Consider the following 26,796-nt stretch of genomic DNA (forward strand, 5'->3'; position numbering starts at 1 on the left):
CACTGAGCTAGGACATGATTCTACTATCTAGCTGAACGGATTATTTGATGGTTTTTTTTACGTGCGCAGAAAAAGTTTTTGAAATAGCGCCCTCTTGTGGTTACTTTTTACTCAGTTTCATTTTGTTTATTATTACCATCTGGATGCTCCCGATTCCCGCACAACTCCCTTACCCTATCCACTCGAGTTTTTCCTAATCTATGCACCCAATCAATGTGACAGCTGATGCTACTGAGTGAGTGTTGATCAAGTTCGGGTAAGTGTTACATCTAGACCGTTAATCTGATCTAATCCATTGAAGTATTTTTTGATCAAGTTGTCCGATCTACTTAACAAAAAGGCTTAGCCTTTGTTCATTTCCGTTGTAAACAGTAATGTTCGGAAGTGGCGTACAACCGATCATCGCTTGATCGCCGTATTGCTTGATCCCCGGTCCCACACCCAGCCCAAATGCCTTGCATTCCGTGGTCGCTCATTGAATATCGCCCGCGCGTATCGCATGGTAATATTTATTAACATCTGTGGGCTGATATGGGAACAAAATTAATCTAAAAGATGGTTTAAAATAAACTTTAGTTCAGTTCTAACAACTTCCATCCATCCATGCAAATCGTTCTCTCACATACCACAGTTTATTTCTATGTTTATTCCTACTTTTTTTCCAACAAGGACCACCAAATATCATGCCATTTTGTGGAGTATTTTTGTTTTGCTGTTTCGACCCTGCAAGTGCAATTCCTACTGGGAAGTTTGAATATGGAATTTTTGTTAGTTCTTTCGATTAATCTTCATAGAGGAATGGAGTTTGTTTTTAGAAATGTTGATGCTTGTGCCGTTGCAACATTGGGTTTTTCAATCATGTTGACCTCGTCTAGAATTACAGTTACGCGATCTGTCAATGACATTGTACTCGATCTGTCAGTGTATACTTCCTGTTGTTGATCTGCAGAACACAACATATCAAAACCAACACCACTAATGTGCACACATTGTGAATACATCATCGAACATTGAACATGTGTTTAGGCACTTATTTGATGAGCTTTGTCAGAGTTTTTTTGGACTTGTAGAAAAGTTTCACATCTAAGAAAAGTTTTTCAAAGCGCACCTAAAAAATATAAACAAAACTCTGAAATATTTGTTGTAAAGTCTTATTTGTCTTTTAATAGCCAGTGAATTAATGCATCCCTACTAACTGTGATGGTTGAAAACACTTGTTGTCTCCCTGATACAAAAAGTAAAATTTGTGAAATTTGTTCCATAATTAATTTCTCAAAACCTGCATCCTTTCAGCCAGTAATAATTCAAGGGACTCTACCATCATTATTTTTAAAATATTTTTTTAATGTAAATATGTGAATTTTTGTTGTGTTTTTACTTGTGTTCTTACTAGAAGCAACACAGGCTCTCTTTAAATACTTAACTGGTTAAAATTTTTGAGAAAGCCCATTAATTTTCCAAAAATAGCCTACTCCATTCTCTTTATAAATATGATCATGGATTTGGTTTTTTTTTTGTGTGTTATGGAACAAAACACTTAACTATCTTACAATTCTCTCAATAAAATCTCAACAAATCAAAAATTTTGGATGAGGGGATTTTGTCCGTGAAGGGGAGGGACTCAGGGGGGGGGGGAGGGGAGGGGGCAGAGTTGTGCTTCACTCGCATTACATCACTTTGGATGGAGTTTTTCTCTGGCTTTTGGCTGGTTGTTAAATCTGCAGTCAATTTGTACCAAAGAGCAAAGGGTTGTACAGGACGTAACACAGGAAGCATTCTGACACTGATGACATCACAGTCTGATATGAGTTGCAAAATTACCTTCAAAGTCTGAACTTTATACCTACACTACAGTGTAGTAGTCAAACTGAGTAGACCTGTGGCCATATTAATATTGTTCACTCAGTCTTCATGCGAAGAACAGCAACTTGTTGGCCGTTATACCATTTGGAGGATTATAGGTGTACTGAAGGCGGACAACTTTTCTGAAGGTAAGTTATTCTTTTGTTGTATGCTTTCATAAGGCAACATGACCCGCTTCAACTTCATTATACATTTGTATTGTCACACGAAAGGTTCAAACAAAATACCTAGGCCTACAGTTTTTTCAAACTTTGGCATAAAATAAGAGAATAGCCTATCCCTTTTAAAAGGGAAAGCTTCTTTTATTTTATGCTAAATACTAAGTTAAATGTTTTTGACCTTGCTCCTTAAAACAGACTGTCAAGGAAATTTGTTTAAAAAATGCAGGCATTTCTTCCTACTTTGGTCTGTTTTCTTGTTCCGCCTTGGGGAAATCGGAACACTTTTGATTAACAAGCCTGAAATATACACCATGTGTACATGTACACCATGTGTACATGGATGTCATTCTTTCAAAGTGTCAATAAAGTATTTATACCTTTTTTTTTCCCAGGGACCAAATATCATGGCTGGAAATGTAAATTTAACATTACTTTCAAACCCAGAGTCTTTGTATGACTGGTGTCTGGTTTATTTATAATTGATGAACTTTGGTCATCATCTACATTCCTACATTTGTACAATTTTTCTTGTCGATAAACCAACCTGCATTTTATACCGTACTATAAAGTACTTTGATTGATGTTGAAGGGTACTGAATGTGTAATCATTTATGGAACAATAGATTCCGCTTTGTGATCATGTGGCAGACATCATGTGATGTCTGCTCAATTACAGTCGAGAACCAGGGCAGGGTGTAAACATACTGGCGCTGTCATTTGATACACTGTACAACTACTACCTGATGTTCAAAATAATACAGGTATGATTAATGGAAACAGGAAATAATTCATTGTGTTTGATACTTTTTTGGTGGGAAAATTTGTGCATTTTTCATAATCACAATCATTTATGAATGTTATGACACAAAACAATTAAAGGGAGGGGTCATCATTGGTTTTTGAAAGAAATTAAATTAGACGTCCTTCAAATGTTTCTTAAAGATTCCCTTGAGAAAAGATTCAAAAATAAAAAACATAAAAGATTCTTCATACCAAAATAACTTTATGTCTTCAGGTGCAAAGCATACATTGAAACCTTTTCCATGTTATACAAATCTTTTCTATGAAAATGTGGACTTTATTTTCATGAAAACATGTTAGCAGTTAATATTCTCAATGAATTATGTATTTATCTAGGTTGAAAAGTAGGATGATTAAGTTAAATTTTCCCTATCTTTCATGAAAACCCATGGCCGAAAAAAACCAAGAAAAAACAAAATGAGTTACCTTATTAATATTATACAGCAAGGAAAATTGATTAGAATTATCCAGATGCCAGAATTAGAAAACCTCTACATTACACCAAGGACCTTCTCTATGCATTACACAATAATAGAACACACAGCCTTGGAACCTGTTTGGTATTTCTAGGGTTAGGTTAGTAGAACTATTTATTGTATGTTTGCATTGGAGCAGTCAAATTGCTATCAAATTGGAGTGTGAGAGAGTTGTGGTGCCAGTGTTGGTGCATGCATTGAGATTTTGTTGTATACTATATACCTGGTATGCTTCTTGCTTTATTACACACTGTCTGCTGGGTACTCATCCTGTCTACATTGCATTAAGATACAGATTTATACAGTCACGTATGTATATCTTTAAATTATGGTTATTTCTCAGGACTGATCCTTTGGTTTTGTTTTACTCAGAAGTTAAAAGCTAGTAAGAATCTTTCAAGATCAAATAAAGTAAATGAGTTATGGACAGTGACGCTACGGGTCTGATATGCCCCAATGAAGTATTAGGCTAGGTAGTCTTTCTATTAACTTGCTTCAGAGTTTTGGTTTCTGAAAACTTGTTCTTTTAAAAAAGTTTTTAATTCCGATATTAGATAGCAGGGTTCTCCCAAGTTGTGTGTATTGGCACGCTGGCTTTGTGAATTGAGAGGGTAGTTCAGCCAAAGATCAGTCACAGTAAAGATTAGTCAAAGGTAATGCTGGCAGAATAACTGATTTATAGGCCAATGGAGGCAAAGCATGTATAAATTCTGGGCCAGCGTCCACTGTTAAGGGATAATTTTTTGTAATCAGTTCCTGCAAAAATCATAACTTAGCACAGCAGGCCTTTGGGAAGGCACGGATTAACGTATAATACATAGTATGTTTATTTTAGTGTCTGAATTTCAACAAAAGCTAAAAACAACAGTCACCTTGAACTTTTCCTACTTGTTCTGACAGTGTCTACTCCTACGCACCTGTCACCGTTTCTTATGATTCAAAGAAGTCATGGGCACTATCTTTAAGCTTGCCCCAAAACGCATTATCGGTTCTGGTCACAGGTGAAAGTTCAAAAAGACTTCTTGAAAGATCTACAAAGACTGTTTCACTTCAGTCAGGCAGTCTTGTTTTTTTTCTGGCATTTCTCCCGTTTGATCTTTAACCCCATGCTCAGTAACATGAAACAGCTCAAATTTGGCTGTTATTAGATTGCTGTTGAAGCCAAGAGCATACACAGCTTTTAAAGGGAATTTTCTCAAAAGAAAATGTGCCTTGTTCAAACTTTATAAACTGTTTTAAATGCACTAGGCCTACAGATTCTACTTCAATTTTGTCAATCAGTGGAATGCTTAACTGTTAAGATGGTTTTATTGTGAACATTTCTCTTGGTAATGCTTCTCAAATCGTATCAGTAATTATTACTAAGAAAATTATTTGCTCTAGCTCAATATTAGTATTCTGTGTGCACAAAGAATATGCAAAAGAACTTAGCTATGCAAAAGTGCTGGATGAAACCATTCCCTGTTTGAGTGAAGAAGGTTTTTTTGATAGAAGTGCCCAGATGTTTATATGTTGAGTCTTATTGCAAGTTACAAGGAGGCACAGGAAATATGCCATGCGCCCCTCTTTCCCTCTCTCTGGCCTCCACTAAAGATCAATCACATTTAAGTCTGCCAAGGTGGTATTTGAGAACCACCATAAAAAGAACCTTGTGGGAGGGTGACCAATGTTCCTTCAAGGCTCGGTACAACAATCAACCTTTGGAGAGTCCTATCATAAAATAACATACCTTAAATTTGTTTCAATGTAAAGGCCTTGAGGCTTTATATGGGTTGAAATACAGAAACATTTTTCACTAGTTAAAACTTTTCATCTGATGCTTTTTTTGAAAAGTACCAGTTTTGTTTATTCCAAATGCTTTTTGTAGAGCAAGCTTCAGCCTTTTTAAGTCTCCTAATCATAAGTGACTATAGCCAACAACAGTTTGCGAAAACATTGAATAAAACAAAAGTTTCAGATGTTAGTTTTATTGTATACATCTACATTTACACAGGATTCAAAGACTATCAATCAGTTTTTAAAACCAAATCTATACTAAATCTTTCAGCTTAGGACTCCAAGGTGAGCAGAAAGCCATCAGGGCCCAATTTTATAAATCCTGTAAGCACAAAATGTGCTTCAAGCATGAAATGTATTCCTTTATAAAAACAGGATTACCGACCAAATTTCCATTTGTTGCATATATATTGCTTGATACTGGTATTCAGCTGTTGTTTGCTTAATCCTGAAAATCACCTGGCAATTGGGTTGGTAATCCTGTTTTAATCAAGGAATACATTTCATATTAAGCAAATTTTTGTGCTTACAGGCTTTATGAAATTGGCCCAAGTTGAACCTTGTATGTTTGTAGACACAAAAACTGTATTTTACAGTGGCTAGCCCCGGTATGTCTACTGCTGTATTCTCCCCCACTCACTGTGACTGTAATTATTATAATGATCCACTGTCTGATGACATGCCCTGATGATGATTGATATCATGCAAGGTGAAAGAGGCTCTTCAATTTCCAACGAGGAAAAACAGAAAGAGTTCTTTCTTCTCTACCTTTTTTGTTGCTTAAAGGCACTTGACACTTTTGGTAATTACTCAAAATAAATTAAAGCATAAAACTTACTTTGTTTTGAGCAACGGAGAGCTGTTGATAGCATAAATTGGCTCCCTCTGAAATAACATAGTTTTTGAGAAAGAGGTAATTTTTCATTCAAATTAAAAGACTTCATGCCTGCAGCATTAGCAATCTGAAAGCACACAAATTCGTCTATTGCATCTTTGATGACCAATTGAGTCAAAATGTTCACAGTTTTGTTGCATCAAGTGAGAGTACTGATCTTTGACGATCACCAAAAGTGTCCAGCCGTCAATTTCACCAAACTCTTCCTAACTTAGGATTAAACTTAGAACTTAAAATGAGTTAAGTTCTGTATCCATAGATGTAAGGACCCATTGAACCCATCCTAAGCTAGGACGAGTTGCTCTTCTTAAAGGATTTGGGTACTTTTTCAAAATGTCCATATATTTTCATTAAACTTACAGGGTTTGAAGATAATTGTAGTGGAAAGCTTCCCTTGAAATACTACTCACTGAGGTGTTGTAGTTTTTGAGAAATGAGTAAAACAATGTCATGAAAATACCTTTGTAATTGATTAAAATAATTTTCGTCTCATGAGACGAATTTCATGACATTGTTTTGATCATTTCCCAAAAACTACAGCACCTCAGAACGTAATATTTTCAGGGAAGCTTTCTACTATGTTTATCTTCAAACTGTGTAAGTTTAGTGTAAATCTGTGGACATTGTGTTTTTTGTCCTACAAAAGTTACATAGACCCTTTAACTGGAGGTAGAATTAATCCATAGCATTTTTTGATATAGGCTGCAGTACCTTTAAACAATGCCTTTCAATTGATGACCTTGCTGGTCTAGATTCCACATGATATGGTTGTTGGTGTTGATTGTCAAATATTGTCAACTACTACTCTAGAATTGAAATATAATGCTACAGACATCGTGTTGAAAAGTGCAGAACGAGGGTAATTCTTCTTAATTCCCATGCCTCCAGCTCCAGAGAATCTTTTAACCTAATTCTGCATCAATAAATTGACAAATTAGTTATGGATCAACTGGGTAAAACCACTCACTTTCCCCCCAAAGGCAGATGACATAATTTGTATAACTTGACCTGCAAATAACTCTGCTGATAGTGTTTTCTAATCATCGAGAGAGTAAACTTCAATGTAAAGGTATGCATATGACAAGAGGGAGGGGTCAATAATTTGGACCCGTCTGCCATATCTACGTGAAAGCAATGTCTAACTCACTGTTTTATAAAACTTAAAAATGCGAATTTGCCACTCATCTTCCTTAAATCCAAAGCAGGCCTGGAAACCTGGCTGGAGGCAACTGGCGGGAGGCAATGGAGGCCGTGGCCTGTGTTGCCCTGGTCTTGGCCTTTTGCCCCTCCGAAAGTACTACTCAAGTTTTTTTCTGGCCTTTCCTACCAAAAATACGCGATTAGTCTGTATGGTTTTAGCAACTTGTAAGTACTGTCTACATTAAGATTTTCAATAGTATGTGTTGTACATCTACAACGATCCACTGTTACACTTGCAGGAAAATGATCGGCAGTATTACTAGTGGTGGCCTGATATATGTCTATTCAGTGTTCTAGGTCAATTAGGCTTCAGGTTGGCTGGCCTTTCATACATGCTGAATGGTGACATATGAATCAGACTCATATAAACATATGTACTCTCACTGAGGGATCGGTCTTGCACTGTTGCTTGTGAGCTTCTTGGGGCGTTGGTTCTTTGAATGAACCGGAGCGTCCTTTGGAGGTTGCATAACTAATGCTCTCTTGGGGGTTGGTGTAATTGGAGGTATCATAATAACTGGGTGTGACCTTACTCTACTTCTATGATAACAGCTACATTTTCAATATGTGTCCAAACTATTAATGAGATTAGTCCCGTAAACAATAGTCATGTTTTATTTCAATAAAATTTACACAAATAGTACATCTGCTTTTCAAAATTTATGCAAGCTTGTCAATATATTACTACGGACAATATCTAGTTGAAAATTGAAAAATATCATATTGTAGAAGTACTATTTTTTTTACTCAAAAGCTATGGATGAGTCACAGTTTTTAAGGTGAATTCATGTATGGGTTGGAGGGTTTTTAAGTTGAAAATTATATTTATTTTAGGGTAACAATTATCCAGCATTTTCTGGGAAAAAATAAAATATGAAACAGGGTATAAAATGTACACATATGATTGAAAACAGAGAAAGTCAGACTGGTATTAAATAAACTTTCTAATTGCAATGGATAACTATTCCACTACTGAGGGCATGCACATGGGCTGTTCCATTTGACCCCCGGAAAGTTGAAAACACTTATATGCCCATTATCACTTGCCCCCATACTTTGGCACAATTAGTAAAGTGGATTGGGGGCGTGTGCCCTCAGGAACATCTGTTGTGCCCGACTTTAACAATACCCCCTACAAAAAAAAAAAAAAATAATCAAACAATAGCAGTTAGTACCAAAGCAATTGGCTCAGATCGTATGTAAACCAAACCTTTTGATAAGTCCAATGCAAAAAAAAGTAATAAAAAAAAGTAATTTATTTTCAAAAGAATTTGTAATTTTTCATTTGAAAACTGAATTGACATAATTAATATCTGTCGGTTAGATATGTGAGTTGGAATTTCCATTCTAATCCTTATGTATACACTGTCGCATTGTAATCCTTTGATAACAATGTGTATACAGATAGGGCGGTATTTTAGGTTACCAACTATTTTGTGTAGACCCCCTATAAAGTGTTGGCAGAGTGGCCAGATAAAAACACTTGCCCTTTAGCCAGAATTGAAAATTTTTCAGAAAGCAATTGTTGTGTTTTTGGGGTCATACAGCACACGATATTAAAGCTCTTTATTATCTATCTCACACCACTTTTTTGATAATCTGTTATTGCTCAACTTAATTTGTTTCCCTTTTTCCACACATTATTTTAGGATGTAGGCTTTATTATTTCGAAATCTAGCATGGGTTTTTTGTTTTTAAAAAGGTTTTAAAACTTGTGTAATTTTTTAAAAGTTTTTTCCTCACTGTTTTGATGAAAGTGCTTTGAGGCACAGCCACAGCCAAAGCCTCTAATTAAGATAAAGCCCAATTAATAAATTCTCATTTGGGAGATATAAGGGTTTCCCAATCTGGGTATAAGTATCCCCCATCACTTGGGTATAAAAGTAACAAATGAGTTAGCTATTACTTTCTAACTATGTTGCTCATCCTTGCAAATGAAGTAGAATACTCAAGGATGTTATATTTATGATAAGTAGGATGATGATTATTTATGGAATGGTGACTAATAAATAACAAGGCACAGATGGATCAAGCATCATCTTCATAATCATACAGTCATCAGAGTAGGAGGAACAGGTACCTAAGGATCCATACAGTACTGTGGGATAGGATGATATGAGAGATGTGGGAAATGAGGCATCCAGATGTGTACATTAGAGCATGACGATTAAATTCAGCAATATCAAAGTCAATATTAAACTTGGGAGACTTCTCATAGGAATTTGGATGATCTTAGTGAGGGCAGCTTTTAATAAGGTGACATCGTGGCATACAAATTATACACTGCAAGGCTCAGATATTTTGAAATAAAAATACTGTCCAATAGACCTTATGCACATGACGTCATTTCAGTACGGCGCCCCCGCATCGAGGTCAAAAGGAGGTTGTTCATTGGCCAATCTATGTGCGTTTCGATTGTTTCGTCACCGTTTGACCTCAAAGATGGCGGCTGGATGACGTCAATGCATAAGGTCTATGGAACACAGGTCCTTCCTAAACTTTTAACAATTGATTAGGGCTGTAAGCTTCTATGTATTTTAATCGTTTTTGCATAGTTTTAGGAATTAACTTTGATATGTATATGGAAACCTCCACCCACCCACCCTTCTAAAAAATGATTGAACTAAGGTCATCGTTAATGTGATGTTGAGTATTTTTGTTTTTCTTTCTGCGTCCTGATACTTCTAATGATGCAACAGATGCAGGTCATTGCCTCTGTACCCCAACACATTGCCTCTGTGCACCAATTCATTGCTTCTTGGCCCGATTTCATTGTCTTTGTATACGTTGCCTTGGTGCCCCAAGTCATTGCCTCTTTGCCCCTCCTTGCCCCATCTCATTGCCTCCTTGCCCCGAGTCATTACATCATATTGGCCCCAAGTCATTGGCTCTTTGCCCTCCTTGCCCCCAAGTCATTGCCAACTTGCCCCAAGTCATTACCTCATATTGGCCCCATAAGTCAATGCCTCTTGTCTCAATTTCAATGTCTCTTTACACCCAGTCATTGCCGTGGTGCCCAAAGTCATTGTCTCCATGTCTGAAATCATTGCCTTAGAGCTTCTCGAATCTTTTCTTCATTGAACTGCCCCTTACCAATGAGAAACTGCCCTCCTGCCTTGTCAAAGAAGCCTCACATAATTGCGAAAGAATGCGAAGTTGCTCTTTGAATATCTGGGCCTTTATTTTTTTCCCACTTGTTGTTTAACAAGTTTGTAAATCAACTTGCTTGACATTGTGCAAATTACATGTGATACACATTAATTTATATGCACATCATTGCAGCAGTTTTTAGTCCAACTCTATGAATAATGTTCCTTGTCCGTTAATGTAATACTAGACCGTGTGTACATTCTTGCCCTTTCATTGATACTCCACTCACTATGAAGCTTGACATTGAAATGCCTCACAGCACCTCATTCCATCCTGTGTACATTGTATACAGACACATTGATATTGTGCTGGATTTCACAAAGGTAGTCCTAGCTTCTAGGACTAGTCCTAGGCAATGCTAAGAGATAGGACTAGTCCTAAGTCCTAACTTAGGACTAGACCTAGGCAATGCTAAGAGATAGGACCAGTCCTAAAAGTAGTCCTAACTTAGGACTAGTCCTAGGCAATGCTAAGAGATAAGACAAGTCCTAACTTAGGACTGGTCCTATCTCTTAGCATTGCCTAGTAGGACTGGTCCTAGTATCTCTTAGCATTGCCTAGGACTAGTCCTAATTTAGGACTTAGGACTAGTCTTATCTCTTAGCATTGCCTAGAACTAGTCCTAAGTTAGGACTATCTTTGTGAAATCCATAATTTTAATACTCTCATTAGTTTTGTTTGGATGATGAGGTATAGGAAGTTTTACAAGCTGTGAATTGTGGTTATGATGACGAAAAGGATTGGTACTAACCCTCAAAATGTTCAACCAGAAGTAAACCCCAACCCTGCAAGTATTGTATTCTATTTTAAGTTAAGTGTTCAATCCATTGAGTACACCATGTACTGACCAAATGTTTTCTTTCAGGCAATTGTACTGGCACATGTAGTCTATGAACTCTAAATGGATGGGTCTACACAAACATGCTCTGTTTGGAGTTTAAACAATCCTTTGCAGTTTAAACCATTGATCGAGCTGTTGGGTTGTTCAGAACACATTCCAAGGTGGTGTACACCAAGCTCCTAGTTTCAAACCCAGACCTAACTTTATTACTTTGGCGCTAATTTGCATAGTAAATACGGCTAACCCAAACTCAATATCAACAGATATAAAGAAAAGGTGTGTTGATCATGTTGTGGTCTGTTTCCATGGGCTCGTTTGAGTAGCGTCAATCTGATAGTATACCATGGACTCGTAAAAAGTTCTCGGGCATTCACTGACATTGTGCGTTTATCAGACGACGTTATTTTATGATTGTAGCAGCTGGTTGCTATGCACTGAACATCTGCTGTGTTGGACCCCACCTTTTGGCTTGGATATTGGAGCTATACATGTAGTCATTGGTGAAATTATTAAATGTAGAGATACTAGCTGGTACGTAGACTGTTCATTTTATTCTGCAAAAATTATAAATCCATGTGGGGTTGCAGTTGTACACACAGTGGATGTGCTTTTTTTATTGAAGAAAGGGTTGTTTTACAGCTCAATCTGTTTTGTAGCTTTATGCACTATATCATAAGCCAATCATGAAGCTAAAGACATGTTTTATAGTAGACTTGTGGCAAGTCATAAAAGGTCCCACGCAGTGAGATAGTCGAGGTGTGGCGGTGCTATGGCTAGATCACTGCTCTCGCGCAAACTGCTGGTTGCCGACTTCTACCTAACAGGGACCATAGTTGTAACAGCAGTAGTAGAATCGCGGGGAGAGTCGGAACGCTATCACCGCGACAGACATTTAACGACTTGTCCATAAGTCTAGTTTTATAGCTTCCATTGCTTGGGGCATTTCAGAGTACAACAGCATAGTGCACCCTGCAAGCTGCAGCCATATTGTACCATGTTTGTGAAGTTCTAAAAGCTAGTTATTAGCAGAGAACCTACCTGCTCAAACATTTTGCCAAGCAGCAAACCTAAGATGGAAAACAGTCCCACTGAACTTTTTGAGCCAACACAGAAGAACTGCCAACTCCCCTGATTCTGCAGAGGGTTCCCTGAAACCTTTTCATGAAACCTTTTTCCATATTATGTTTAATGAAATCCTAAACTTCTCCCTGGCTGTACAAAATCTCCCCGATTGCTGTTGAAGATGCAAATATATATTTGCAGCTCTGCAGATATTAAAGTTGTTCTTTGAAGAGCATGCTTTTTTTCATCCTGAAAGTGAAATCCTATAAGTAGGCCTATGACGGACATTCATATTAGGCCTACACTCTGTTCCAGTAAATATAGATTCTAATTGTGTCTGTATAATGCGCTATTAAATCAAAGAGGCGTGAATTGTAGCATATGGCACACGTATCAAGTACAATGTGTCTTTTTCAGTCTGCCCACATTAGTCACCCTTTAGTTGCCATGAATCTATACACTTTGTTGAAAATAACACGTATTCACTGTAATTTAACAGGGAATTAAAGGTGCATTCTGAATAATAAAAAAAGACATGTTGCATCAATGGTTTTTGGGAAGAATTAAATTTTTCAATCCTCTAGGCCTAGTGTTCCATTGTAAACCATTACTTGAAACTAAAAGTGTGCACATTTTCAGAACTTAACACTGTTGTGGTTTATGTTCTGTCAGGATTGTTTTGCACCTGGAATTTGGAGGAAATTATTTTCTTACATGTGTTTCAGACACAAATGTTTCTTAGGACTTTACAAAATGCTATAGCTGAGGTCAAACAATGGAATGCACGCGCCACGCACAGCTCTTGTCCAATGAAAGGTCTTCTTTGACCTCATGTGAGGCTGCTGTTTTAGATTGTGATGTCATTGTATGCAAATCAAGTACCAGGCCTGGAATTTCATCTTTGAGAGGGCAAGGCCATTTTCATTTTACAACTCAGGCTTTTCCATAGAAAAAGTCTATGGAAAACTGCTGAAGGGGCAACACAGGCAATTACCAGGGCAAGAGAGGACACTGCGGATCGGTTCAATTACTACCATGCACATAAATCAGTTTGTTTGAAGAGCAGTAGTACCATAAATTTTAATTAGGATACTTTTGTTATCATCAACTGTACTAATTTAAGTTTTCCCCATTGCCATGATAGTATGGAATGTAACACTTTTGTTGCCTATTTACAAATCACTTGTCATTAAAGTAAATTTGTTTCATTAAACTAATCAAGTTGTTGGTATTTGAGGTGTTACATTTAAAACAATGTGACTGTGAATACTTGTCTTAAATATTTCCTTTTGTTCATTGGTGGGCCCTAATGACGGACAAACCTTTTAGGAAACTTTGGCATAAGATAAACCAAATTCAAAGGGATTCTGGGAATACCACAAACAGACAAGGGAGAACCCTTTGCCTATTTTACATTCCTATGTAGCTCAAAAGCAGACTGTATGAAGATTTTTATTGACCCAATCCCATTGCAGCATACCTTGAATATTGATTTCAGCATTAAATTTTGCCTTGATTTAGTCATGCTTGGCCATGCAACTTAACAATATCACCCAATAACCGATGGGGCGGTGGGCCTATCGAACCCTATTGACAGAGGAAAAGAACACAGGACAGAAACAAATTGAAACCCAAATAAAAGTATTATGTGTGAAATTGCCATACCCCGAAGCATCATGAATGGTACAAGGTCATGGACACAATGGCAGAAACACAGATGGTTGGTTTGAATGCATGCTCGACGCGACAAGGACAGAATTGTTAGGTGTTTTCAGGTAGCCTAGATACAGGAATAGGAGTCTAGCTGGGAGTTGCTATAGGGACGCAATTACACAGTGATCACCAGCGAGAGTGTGTGTATACTGTAGGCCTACATTTCAGTCTTAAAAAAAGCTGCCTTGTGGATAGATTGGTTGTGAGATTGTTGCTTTACAAAATCTTCTTCTAAGGTAAAAGCAGTTTTATATTTTTGTGAAAAAGACTGTACTTGTCAAGAACATACATACTGTATGTATAATGCTTTTGATTGTATTTAAGTATGGTATTTATTCATTCATGTATTCAGTATTTTTCAGTGTTGTTGACTGGAGTCGGTGACTTGGACTCAAGTCCAGCTAATTTCACTGACTTTCTACTGGACTTGACTTTAGCAAAAATGACTTTTGACTTGACTTGACCTGAGCAAAAGACACTTAACTTGAGCAAAGATGACTTGCGACTTAACTTGACTTCGAGAGTAAAAATGACTTGGTTAGAACATGTTTTTCTTTCTGGAATTTGCGGTATTGATCAGTTTGTACCTCCAAGTCTGTATGCATACCTGGTGCTTCATGGAGGCAATTGACTCTGTTGCCCCTGTTCATTGCCTTGGTGCCCCTTGAAATGTTCCAATGGCTAGTTTACTGTACTTTCCTCATTAGAGGTGCCCTTTACAACAAAGCAAACACCTTGGTGCCCTTGCCCTTTCAAGAACGAAGCACGAAGTGTAGCTACTAAATGTGTACAACGTAAAAAGTTGTAGTCTTTTGGTTTGGACAATTTTATACTTGGTATGGTGGCAGGGGGACTGCCTTCCCCTTAAAAGAACCCTCCGGGCAGTCCCTCCACAATGAGTCCATAGCGACAGCCAGGCAGGCACTTATATCTGAAATTTCCTTCCTGAAAGGGCAAGGTCATTTTGTACCAGAGTAAATTCCATTGCAGTGTATTACTTAAGACTGGACTGTATTCTTACATTTAAAAAGTATTAAAATATTGTCAGCTTATGGTATCGGCAACGTTGATTTACAGGCAGCAAGGCCAAGTCTAAATGATCGCAGTTTTAGTTATTGAAACTACCCTGTCAGACCAGTCTTTCCTCGATGGGGTTTTAATTAAGAAATTATTCAGTGTGTAACCATGGCACAGTGAAAAGACATGGTTTACAATAATTAATCAGCAAATTTTGCCATTCAAACAAGATTCTGCCCTTGCTTAGCAAATGTGTGCTTTGTAAACACATTTAATGAAATTGGGGCCGAGTTGGCCCAGTCATTCGTTTGTCAGTCAATATAAAAATTCTCAATTAAAGCCATTGGACCCTTTCGGTAAACAGTATTGTCCAAGGCCCACACTTCGTGTATCACAACTTCTATATCAAACAACAAACCTGTGAAAATTTGGGCTTAATCGGTCATCGGAGTCGGGAGAAAATAACAGGAAAACCCACCCTTGAATCCGCGCGTTTCGCCGTGTCATGACATGTGTTTAAAATAAATCCGTAATTCTCGTTAACGAGAATTGATATTGTTTTACTGTTTTCTCAAAAAGTAAAGCATTTCATGGAATACTATTTCAAGAGAAGTATTTCACCACTACCTTCTGTAAACCCTCTAAGTTATTTGTAAATCTGTGAACTTTTTTTTTTTTTTCTGTACCGAAAGGGTCCAATGGCTTTAGAAGGAAATGCTTGTAGAACTAGAATTGTGCATTTATAATACACAGCGTTGTATGTCTATGCATGCACGCTCTGAAATGCTTTTATAGATTCTTACTATAGCGTCTTATGATCTAGTTTATGGCTCTATGGTCTTTTCCTTCCTCCATGGTCTTACTTTGTTCCTTCATGCTTGATTAGATTGCCCTCGTTCAGATCAGACATGACCTAAATACATAATGCTGATAAGTCTTTTATGTTTACATTGAATTGGTGGTACTTGTTCGACCAGCATAAGTAGACAGTGTATGTTTTGATTTCTGGTAAGGCCAGCCAGGTGTAAGCAATGTCTACACTAGAAATTATAATAAATTTATGATTGAATATGAAATAAATGATTTTAGTTTGTATTTATCCTTTTGGATAATGCATCAGATTATTGATATTGCTGTTAATCATTCATATTTAAAATGAAGAAAATTGATTATCAGTAATGTAACAATTTCCCAATTTCCTTGGAAAATTATTGTATCGGCAGGATTTTTTTTCTTCCGAAATTTTAAGTTAATTTTTCAAATTAGTTGGCTTATATTCAATGTGCAAATTCTGTTCTGAGTTTTCACAAATTAATTGAGTTTTTCAAGCAGTTTTATTGCACATGTGCAATTGAATATTTAAACATTGGGCACGTTTGGAGGAATTTTTGTTAACATTTTGTTAACTCCCCGCCCCCATTACAATTTCCAAAAAGCATCAGTTTTATCCCTTTGTAATGGATATTGAACAAATTATGATCACAACAAAATAAAAACATTTTGACAAAGCCTTACAGTATTGTCAAATTTTTGTATCTACAATAAGAAGTTTAAACTTTTTTCTTCTTTCTCTTTTCATTGTAATGTCCAGGAATAAAAAGCATCTGACATCAGCCTCTTCAATTCAGACTAAAGACATCTCTCTGTGATCCAACCAAAGTTCCAACACTTTTACTCAGTAATCATTAACAGACGTCCAAGATGGCAGGAGGCGCTGCAGGAATTCTCTGGGCAATACTCTGGATCCTCATCCTCATCTTCTTGGGCTGGCCGATCGCCTTCTTTGTGGCTTGGCTGTGGATCTGCCTCATGCCTTTCGCCGTCTGCATGAGCTTCTTGAAGGACATCATCGAGGCGCTGCAGAAGGTTGTGATGCTGCCCCAGACCATTGCTGAGAACATCGTTGGGATGAAGCCTCTTTGCAGTTAGAGAGAAAATGGAGAGACTTATATATGTAGAGAGAGTGGGGAGAAGGAAGCGAGAATGCATGGTGCGGGTCTAACAAGTTTGGGTTTTTGTTGCTTCGTTCACTGTGATTTCAACCCGTAGGCATCATTCCTGAAGAAGCAAGGTCATTTCACCTTATTGTGAATGAGCTTGGTCATCAGAAAAGTAATTATTGGGGACCAATGATGAAGCTTCGTTTCAGGAAGGACTTTAGTTATGCTTGGCCATCGTACCATCTCATGGTTGTTATCAGTATACCAAAAACAGTTCGGCAGGTTAGAAACGGTTCTGCTGACCAGAAACAGTTCTTCAGACCATAAACAGTTCTTTTGAGAAACAGTTCTTCACACCACAACCAGTTCTGCAGAACAGAATTAGTTCTACAAAATAAGCCCAACAATACCGACTTACGGTACCAAAAACAGCTCCTCAGGTCAGATTTAGTTCTTCAGACAATAAACAGTTCTTCACAGAAAAGGTTTTGCAGACCAGAAACAATTCTGCAGACCAGAAACAGTTCTGCAGACCAGAAGCAGTTCTTGAGACCAGCAGAAACAGACATATTGCAGACCACAACTAGTTAATGCAAATGAGAAATAGTTCTAGAAAACTAAAGCCCAACAAAGCTAACTCCACAACAATTGCACACTCAAGTATTCACAATTATTTCAGAACCACTGATCTCTGAGGACTTCAAGCTTAACTAAAAAATGTCTCATCAAATTTCCACAACTAGGCCTAATAAATAAAAACAAAAAAATACTTTTATAAGGGAAGGTATACGTTTCGTAAGTATAAAACTTTGTGGGAAACGACTCCCTCTGAAGTATTGTAGTATTTGAGAAAGAGGTAATTTCTCACTAAAATAGTAAAAGACTTCTAGCTAAAAGTCTTTTATTCCTATCTGAAAGCACACAAATTTGTCCAACAAGAGTGTTTTTTCTTCGGCATCATTTTCTCGCAACTTCGATGACCAACTTAGCCCAAATTTTCACAGGCTTGTTTTTTTTATGCTTATGTTGGGATACACCAAGTGAGAACATGGGTCTTTGACAATTACCAAACGTGTATAGTGCCTTTAATAAGGAAGCCAGTTCTGGTCCTTACAAGCTTGTGTTTGCCTGTCTTCAAAAAAGCTTCTAGGCCTATCTGAAAAATAGGACACTTTGCGCATAAGAATTCTGTGCATAAAACTTCTTGGGTTAAAAAACACAAATATTTTGTGCTAATTGTTTAAGAAGATAAAAAAGGGAGGGATTTTAACAGTGTTGCAGTTTTCTTTTACAGTCAGTGTAAAATGTGAGTGATGTGTTTTTACGACTTTTTAAATATTTTAAACATTAAAGATCTGTGTGTTTATTTTGCTTTGTATAAAAAGGTTAAATAACAAAGGGTCAATTTCACAAAGAGTTTAGACTAGTCTTATCTTGAGTTAGGGACAAGTTACTGTCCTAACGTTTTAATATCTCCCGAGGGACTAGTCCTAACTCTTTGTGAAATCAACCCAGGGTATGGTTCTGAAATGTGTTGCATGAAAAAAGTAATTTTTGTATCAAAAGATGTGTAATTTTTATTAAATCAAGAGTGTACACAATGAATGCGCAATAATTAAAACAAAACAAATTATACAATTTTACAAAGAAAGTGCCTCTATGAAAGCGTGATGCATTACAGACAATATGCGCAAAAAATCTTTGCGTTCATTTGGAAAGTAATTTCCTTCAAAAATTTTGTCAAAAACCATCCAAAGATTGTTAAATATTTTTTTCAACAACCAAACCTCAGAAGAGAACAAGCTATCTTACATACAATGGTTTACATATGGTAGGAACTACTTAGTTAAATATGAGTTGGACATAAAGTTATGAATTCTCGAGTTTCGGAGAGTCAACATTAGTGGCCTTTTCTTTTCAATGTTGATTGGTATTTGTCAAGTACGCATATTTTGTATTTCAATTATCTTGATCACTGTGCCTTAAAACTTTGTGTCACAATATTGGGACCAAAAAGGGTTTGTCAATAAGATAAATTGTAGCTTTTTTGCTGAACGCTATTTCTCGTTGTTGAGCAATAATTTCTTTAAATGGCTGCACGGAAGGGAATTCTTGGATGAGATTGGTTTGTTCTGTTCATTACTTTTGTTTTGTTTAATGCCCATGTGACAGGAGATTAAATGATACAGGGTATTGTAAAGTAGTGACTATTACCTTATTTAGAGTAAAATATGGTTTAATGGTGAAAATTTTTTATTTTAATTTAACATGAATGTTAACAAATATGAATTGACCATTTTAAATTACCATGTTGTTAGGGATTGATTTTATCTATCTATGTTGCCATTTTGAAAATGAACATGTTTTGTGTACTAGCACATGAATTGAGTGGCAATTAAAGAAAACTTTTGAGTAGCAACTGATACAAACAATTGTTCTCTAGGTTTGTATTGAATAATATTTTGACAAAGTGATAATTAAAAGAGGTCTAACGGGACGACTTATGTGTCGCTATTTTTGTTTGTTTTCCCCTGGGATAGTTTCCTTGTTGTAAGGGTTGCTTCTTTGATCAGGGTAAAAGAATAGAGGTTAAAAGAAGAGGGGGAAAGGTGTTAGCCAGAGAGGTGTATGGGTGACTTATGTGTTAAATTTGTTTTACACACCCTGTTTTATCTATCATTTATATTGCAAGTGAAAAATTTGGGTCTCCAGTTTGTAAAATTTCCTGCAAATTTGGCACCCATTTCAATACCTAATCCTGGCTGGCTAAAACCTTGGAGGGGGGGTCGGACATTTTTTTGTTTTCTTTATCTTTTTCTAAAAAGATAGGCATTTATAATTAATTCTTTACAGAAGTTTGTACCATCCCTGTGGCAGTGTTACCTCCAATGCCCTGCTCCCTTTTTAACCAAACTGGGATTTATTGTCGCGATGCCAAGTTCCTTTTACAAATATGGGTGTGTCAAAGTTGAGGAAAGGAAATAAATGCGGTTTATTGAGGAACAAACAAGTTAATTTAATGGGAAAACTGACCAGTTTTGTATTAGTTTTTGATTTTGGCATTGTATTCAAAAGGCCATTTCCATCAGAATATATATTGACAGCAATTATGAAAATAGATAGCCATAAATCCTGTATTAATTATCCATTAACCCTGAAGTTCCAACAGAATGTACAGGAAGTTGGTTGACTTTGAATAATAATAGCAGTACTAGGTTCTTAGATAGCGCTTTATCACATCTCAAGGGTCGTATCAAAGCGCTCAATATTTAAAGTATGAGACCTATTCCTTTAAAGCACCATGTAATGGTTAAGAAGGTGCTGTGGCGCATATATGCTGCCAATCAAACCAGAAACACTGATATGGGGCAAACCCTTCTCTTTTCGATAAGTGCACTGGGTTCCTTTACATGTGTTACAACACACGGGACCAACGGCTTTACAATACGTCCCATCTGAAGGGCGAAGAGTATCGGGTGTAGACCCATTTCACACAAAAAACAGCACACTAATTCAAGCCCCTATGTCCACCATTTTAGGAGTAAAAATGTACACAAAGGAGTTGACTCCCAAAAAGGCGGGAATGGTAGCTGCACATTGTTCTGATCTGCATATCATATCAGGTTGTCTAGAAAGGGGTCATTTGGAGGCCAAAACAACATTTGCTTTATCAATTGTAAACAAGCGGCCAATACCAATTTCTCTCTTGTCCAAACATTTGGATGGTAACTGTTTGAAGGCTCTTCCATAGGGATAATAATTTGTCTTCAATTTAATTCAATTCAATTCAAGGTATTTTATTCAAATATTTGTAGCCAAAGGCTAAAATACAATTGAATTTACAAGGTAAAAAACATCAAGATTACATACATTAAAGGGAAACATACAAAACATTAAACCAACATAAAATTTAAATAAGAATAAAGGAGATTGGCAATTGCAATAGTGGCATGGTATAAATAACGCCAATCAAAAAGTCAAATTATGCGGAAAAGGAACACAAAGTTACAGACTTTAACATAAATTAGCTCAACTTATGGGATGAATTAAATATGGAGAAAATTATCCATGGCACAAACTGGCAAGTCCATCTAAAGAATCTGCACAACATCAGATTCAAAAATATAGAACAAAGGGATTGAAACAAAATTAGGATAGTAAAGTGACAGTTCTAATTTCAATTCAGAGTCAGTTCTAGATTGAATTCTGGTTTAAGAGTCTCACTAAAAATGGGAGAGCACTCTTCCGATAGCGCTCTGTTCTACATTTCACAGTCCTGTATTGGTTACTAAAACGCAGTGCCCGGAAATCAGACTGCTTTGGTGGCAGCCATTGGGGAAAGTTTTTCTCAATCGTTTTTGCAAACTTGACACACAATTGAACGCGTCTTTCTGACAATGTGGTGAGTTTTGTAGTCAGGAGTGCATTCTCTTCAGGTTTGGGTTTTGGAGGTGGGTTTTGCCCACAGTCACACCCAAATTTATTCTTAATGGGAGTAGGGAATTTAGGTCTAGGCTAAGACTGCTGTCATTGGGTTATAATCTTGCAAGCACTCCACAAATAAGCAAGGGGAACCCCAGGATTTGAAAACATAGACCTTTATGGACATGATGTCATATCAGTAGGGCGCCCTCACCTAGAAGTAAAAAAATGGCTGTTCATTGGCCAAACATGTGCGCAAGTCTGTGCATTTGATTGTTTCGTCATCGCTTTTACCTCTAAGATGGAGGCTTGATGGTGTCAATGTATATGAGGTCCATTGATAAATAAAAAGCAAGTTGTAAAATAGGGAATTAAATGGAAGATACTGCAGTAAAATTCATCAAAAAAAATGTTGCAATGACTATCAAGTCACTTCCCCATTAAAGTCATAAACTGGGTTATGGGTTAACCACGGATCCAGTGGGTAGGGCTGATGGAGGGGGGGGGGTGGAACCCTCACAACACTTGTTATATGTCACTCGAGAACATGCCCAAATTTGGTAAGCCAGTTTCATCCCCGTGGCTAAACTGACTAAAGAGTACTTTTGATTGTGATGTTAACCTTTATCAATGGTGTGTCTACGGGCCCGCAGTCTTTTGATCAGGAAGTTGATATAACATTATAAAGGCATTGAGCTACATTATCTAATTTCCTGAACTGTCTGCTCTTGTCTCACCAACTTGTAGCGAGGATGAACGAGGGTAACTCATGAGTGAAGGCTTCCATTTGACAAGTTAGGATAGAAGTAATTCACTTTGCCAAGCAGCCAAGGTTAATTGAGCGGAACCGTTGTCTTTAAAGAGACATGGTCCTTGGTTTTGGATAGAGTTTTCCTGGAAAATCTCATCACCTTTAATTATTGTGTGTACAAAATTATGTGTTTAAAACAATTTTCTTTTACCTCCCAGTCATGTAGGTTTTTGATTGTTATTCTTTTTTTTTAGAGGGGGGGGGGGTGAACAAAGAAAATTATAAAAGCAAAATTTGACCATGCGCCAACTGGGTTGACGTATAATATGCTTTAGCAATCGAGCTAACTAGCCTATGGGAGATATATCAGTGGGAAAACTACGTGTGGTTGTTTCATACATCTACAAATTTAAAACAAATAATTCAGAGCTTTCAAATACTTTCGATGAAAATTTAACAATTAGTTTGAGAGAAAGAAAAAAAAATCAATTTGGTAGATTCCAAGACTTCAGCTAGAATGAAACCCTTCTAATAGGTCATTAGGTTAGGAGTCAATAAACTCAAGAACTGCTTACAAAATGAGGACTAACTTTGTACTTTTTCTTTGTTTTTAAAATTGACAGATCCTGTGAGTAGAGTTGTGAGTTGTCTAGCACTAGATTTAGTGTAATTCCTACAGTGTTCACCTTCTAAACCCACTGCAATCAATGCCTACTAAGGTTGTGGTTACGGTAAGATAATCCTTTGAATTGGTTCAGTTTGGGAAGACATATCTTCACCAACACTCAGATTTAACTTCCTTCCTGCCTGTGCCTAATTCCCGCCATTAAAATATCCTGCCTGGCCTTGACAATTTAGTGGAAAATAATAATAAGACTTGTAATCCACCCTGCTGCGTGAAGAAGAAACCTCACTCTGTGTAGTGCAGATAAAAACGGTCCTATAAGCTGAAGTAATAGTACCCTGGCTGATTTTCTACCTTCCAGCCAGGTAGTAGTTAAAAAGCAGGACACTTCTTTTCAGAACTGTAAAGAAAGTCTCCCGAATTCAAAAAATCTACAACCTGGTAGTAAAATATAAAGCGAGACAGTTCTCTAAAGAACAAAATCTACCTGGCAAGTAGATACACAGATGGTGTTACCGCAAGCCAAATATTACAAAGAGTAAATAACCAGCATCTATATTAACTTTTTTCACACTTCAGGAGCGTACGACTCACACCCCGACTGCCCATCACACCGTCCGAACAGAAACGTCCCACGTCCGCACCACCGGACCGAGTCGTACCACAACCAGCTCTTCGTATCACCGCTCCTCAGGAGGCATGGCAAACTGCGGCTGGCTATGGAGTATTGTCTGGGTCATCCTACTGCTGGTAATCGGCTGGCCCATCGGGATCCTCTGCGGAATCCTGTACGCCATCGTCTGTGCGTTTGTGCCGTGCTGCGGCGGCTGCGCTGACCTGGCCAATTTCCTGCATCGGGGTCTGGAACTACCCAAGACGTGTGCCTCCAACATGGTGTCTCAACGTTCAGGGTGTTAGGGTTTATAAATCTTAATCAGCAGCGGCGGATACAAGGGCATGATCAACAGGGAAGAAACAAATATTGGTTTGTGTGGAAATTAATCCCACTCCATTCTCAGTATATCTTATTATCAATATATCAGGAGCATCTTAAGCTCGGTGTTAAAACTAACCTGTCAAAAGTGTACAGTAGTGACAGCTTAATGACTTTCATACCCTAGCTACTCAAAATCTTCTGAAACTTATTTTTGGTGTATCCATTACTGCATAGGCAAAACCATTCCTTATGACATGGCACCAGGCATGTGCAACAATCCCATCATCAAGTCCAGACCATTGGGTGTTGAGTTACCCTGGAGTTTTTCAGTAGACATAGGAGGTTCCAAGGATGGCAAAATTTAAATGCCTAAAAAGCCTAACTTTCATACTGAACAAATGTTACCGTCATCTGGTGCGTTTTTTTGTCAGACAGACAACTTTTCTGACTAAATATTCCAAACGGAAGCAAATAAGTATACAACAGATCAACTGATATTACACAATACTGAAGAATTTTAATCAATTTGTTTTTTTCCTTCAAGGCAAGTGGCCCAAGTTGAACCCTTTTTCCAATTTGATGTATGGAAAACCTTATCCAAAGACGATCATTCGTGTTTGAAATTGTTCTGTAGCCGCCATGTTGTTAGATAAATTTTGTTTCAATTAACAGTAGCTCCTAAGAAGTCTTTGTCATAATTGTAGAAAGATAGAACATTATTAGCAACGCAACAATTCAAAGTTGCCATTTTGGGTAATAATTAAAAAAATGCATGAATTTATACCTCTCTTGCTTTCAGTGGTGAACATTTTTTTTCTCTCACTATGTTTTTTACATGTAGGGTGGATTTATGTTTTCCTTAACCCTCACTCTGATATACCAAATATTTCTGCTGATGCAATGTGCTTTGTTCCATTATTTGCTGCATTTAATTGGTTTGCAAAGAAATTAATACAAAGACACAAGTGATATATATTGACATGTGTTTTGCTTCCAAGGAACAAAATAATTAAGTGCCAATGTGCTTCTTGTTTTTAAACTTGCCCGTTTTCATTAACTATCATGCTGAAATTTGTGATGGTAAAAGCCAATGAACAAAGTGATTATTAGCTTTGCATGACTAAGTAATACATAGAAGTAGGTTGTCTTTTACAAAAAGTTGTAGATAATATTTTAGACTTGTAATATTATTGTTGTGTGCCGCACATTGTTGTCGGCAGCTTGGCAATTTGAATGTGTAATAACTTCATGTTTGTTATAAATCCAAATGTATTGAAAACAAATTGTCAAAAACATTGTACACATAAAAACAGTGTTTCAATTCATTAAGGGCTTATGGGAGAATCACATACAAGTTTTGAAACAGACTTAAATTACTGATCCAGTAAGCCCACCCTCACGGCACTCATGAGCATGGGAGGGACACTCGACTCTCACTCAGCCCTTGATCATTATAAAGCTAGCCTTGATCAAGACTGTCTTGCGCACTGTGGTGTACACTGTCCCTAGTGCCCTGTGGTAGCTGCCCATCTGAGATTCTGTCCCCCATATGGGAAATTAACATGGGTTGAAGAAGAATGATTCAAAAGAGGGCGCTATCAGAAGAACTTTGTTCACAGTTGGCCATATGGGGAACAGAACGGCACTAGGATTTGTCAATACATTAAGGGGTAGAGCCTAATGGATGTCTGTTGACCCACTGTGTCTCTTTCTAAAAAGTCTGAGCCTAAAACTGGACATGAAACTACAGAAGTTATAGCACCATACACCTTGAGCTATGTAGCCTTAATCTTATTGTATGAAATAATATTTATTGAAACACTTCAAAACTGTTTTGATCATGTGTACCATCTGATTGGTGTAATTTGCAAAGTGCTAACTGGACAAATGTTTTATTTTAAAAACAAATGTCGATCAAACTGCGGCCTTATCAAAAAGGAAGCAATTATCATTTTTATGTTTGTACACTTTTCTATGATATATATTTTACTGTCTTCCATTTGTTTTGTACGCTGTCATCTAGACAACTTTATAGGCACAATAACTACAGTAGTTCACAAGTCATGCCTGACATTTTGAAATCTTTTAAGCATTTCCCAATAGACCCTTCCCATGAAATATGTAAATTGCACGTAGCGCGTGCGCACTAACGTTTTGGTTGGCAAAATGAGGGAACATCGCGTTGTTTTGTACACGGCTAATGGGTGCGTGACGCAGACGCGATTGCGCGTCTGCTTAGTGCACAACTCTATGGCAGTTGCCAACCAACAGGTTCTGAACGCATGCGTGAATGTAATTAGCATATTTCATGGGAATCCCATGGACAATTACCTTTGGCGTCAAAGAAAAAGTGGCATCTACGATAAATTCAAAGATTTACACTCGCATTGCCAACAATGTTGTTGGTACTTAATTAGTATAGTCTAGTCTTATGTAATGTGCAATGAGAACAAAAATTTACAGCTCAAAAATTGGACAGATGTTTTGCCAAATTTCATTTTACTTTAATATAGTTGATTTATATGTATCCCATATATTGTTGGACAGGTAATTTTTTTTCAAATTTATAACCCTTACTTGTTTGGGGGAAGGGGATATTAAGGAAAAGGTTGTTGATTACCAGAAGGTAGTGGAAGGGTGTGGATTAAGGGAAGGGTGGGGGAGAGAAACCCACAAGGGCCTGCAACTACCTCCTCCCTTACCCTCTTCAAATTGTCCAGTCTCACTTTGTTCCTTGTACAAAGTTTGGACATTTCATAGTTAAAACCCAAGGACCCCAATTCCTACTCCCATCACTTGGCACCAAGGATGCCCTTCAACTTAGTTTCTAAGATCTGGATCCGAGTATCACACCTTTATGTCAGTATTGACTCCCATCCCGGAATTATACAATATTGCGTTTTTCTGGGGTGTTTTTTTACAGGACACTATTGTTTTCATTTTAGTTAAAAATCCTTTGAGCAGCTTAGACTTATCATTCATAAATTGTGATTTTTTTTATTCCACTTTTAAATTTATACAGTACCTTTAGACATGTGCAGTAGATGAATGTATTATAAAGAGGTATATGTAGTGGATAAACAACGTAGAGGAAACAAATGACATTGCAGTAAATGTGTATTTTATTTGTGTCAAGTATTTTTTTGGTTCCCAGGTAGACATGCAA

General features: G+C 37.2%; 1 protein-coding gene across 1 annotated transcript; it reads left to right on the plus strand.

The window, feature by feature from the left end:
* Positions 1–103: 103 nt before the first annotated feature.
* Positions 104–26,732, plus strand: LOC139946167 (uncharacterized). Its single transcript, XM_071943792.1, has 3 exons — positions 104–256; positions 22,692–22,799; positions 23,273–26,732. The coding sequence occupies exons 2-3, from the start codon at positions 22,776–22,778 to the stop codon at positions 23,609–23,611; spliced, it is 363 nt and encodes a 120-aa protein (XP_071799893.1). The 5' UTR covers positions 104–256; positions 22,692–22,775; the 3' UTR covers positions 23,612–26,732.
* The last annotated feature ends 64 nt before the right edge of the window (positions 26,733–26,796 follow it).

The sequence above is a fragment of the Asterias amurensis genome, chromosome 1 (genome assembly GCF_032118995.1).
Source record: "Asterias amurensis chromosome 1, ASM3211899v1".
Classification (NCBI taxonomy): domain Eukaryota; kingdom Metazoa; phylum Echinodermata; class Asteroidea; order Forcipulatida; family Asteriidae; genus Asterias; species Asterias amurensis.

Bases quoted from the DNA above. Each gene is read 5' to 3' on its own strand.
- LOC139946167 (XM_071943792.1), top strand. From the start codon at position 22,776: ATGCCTACTAAGGTTGTGGTTACG. The intron at 22,800-23,272 runs GTAAGATAATCC...TTCACACTTCAG, and splicing joins CTACTAAGGTTGTGGTTACG to GAGCGTACGACTCACACCCC.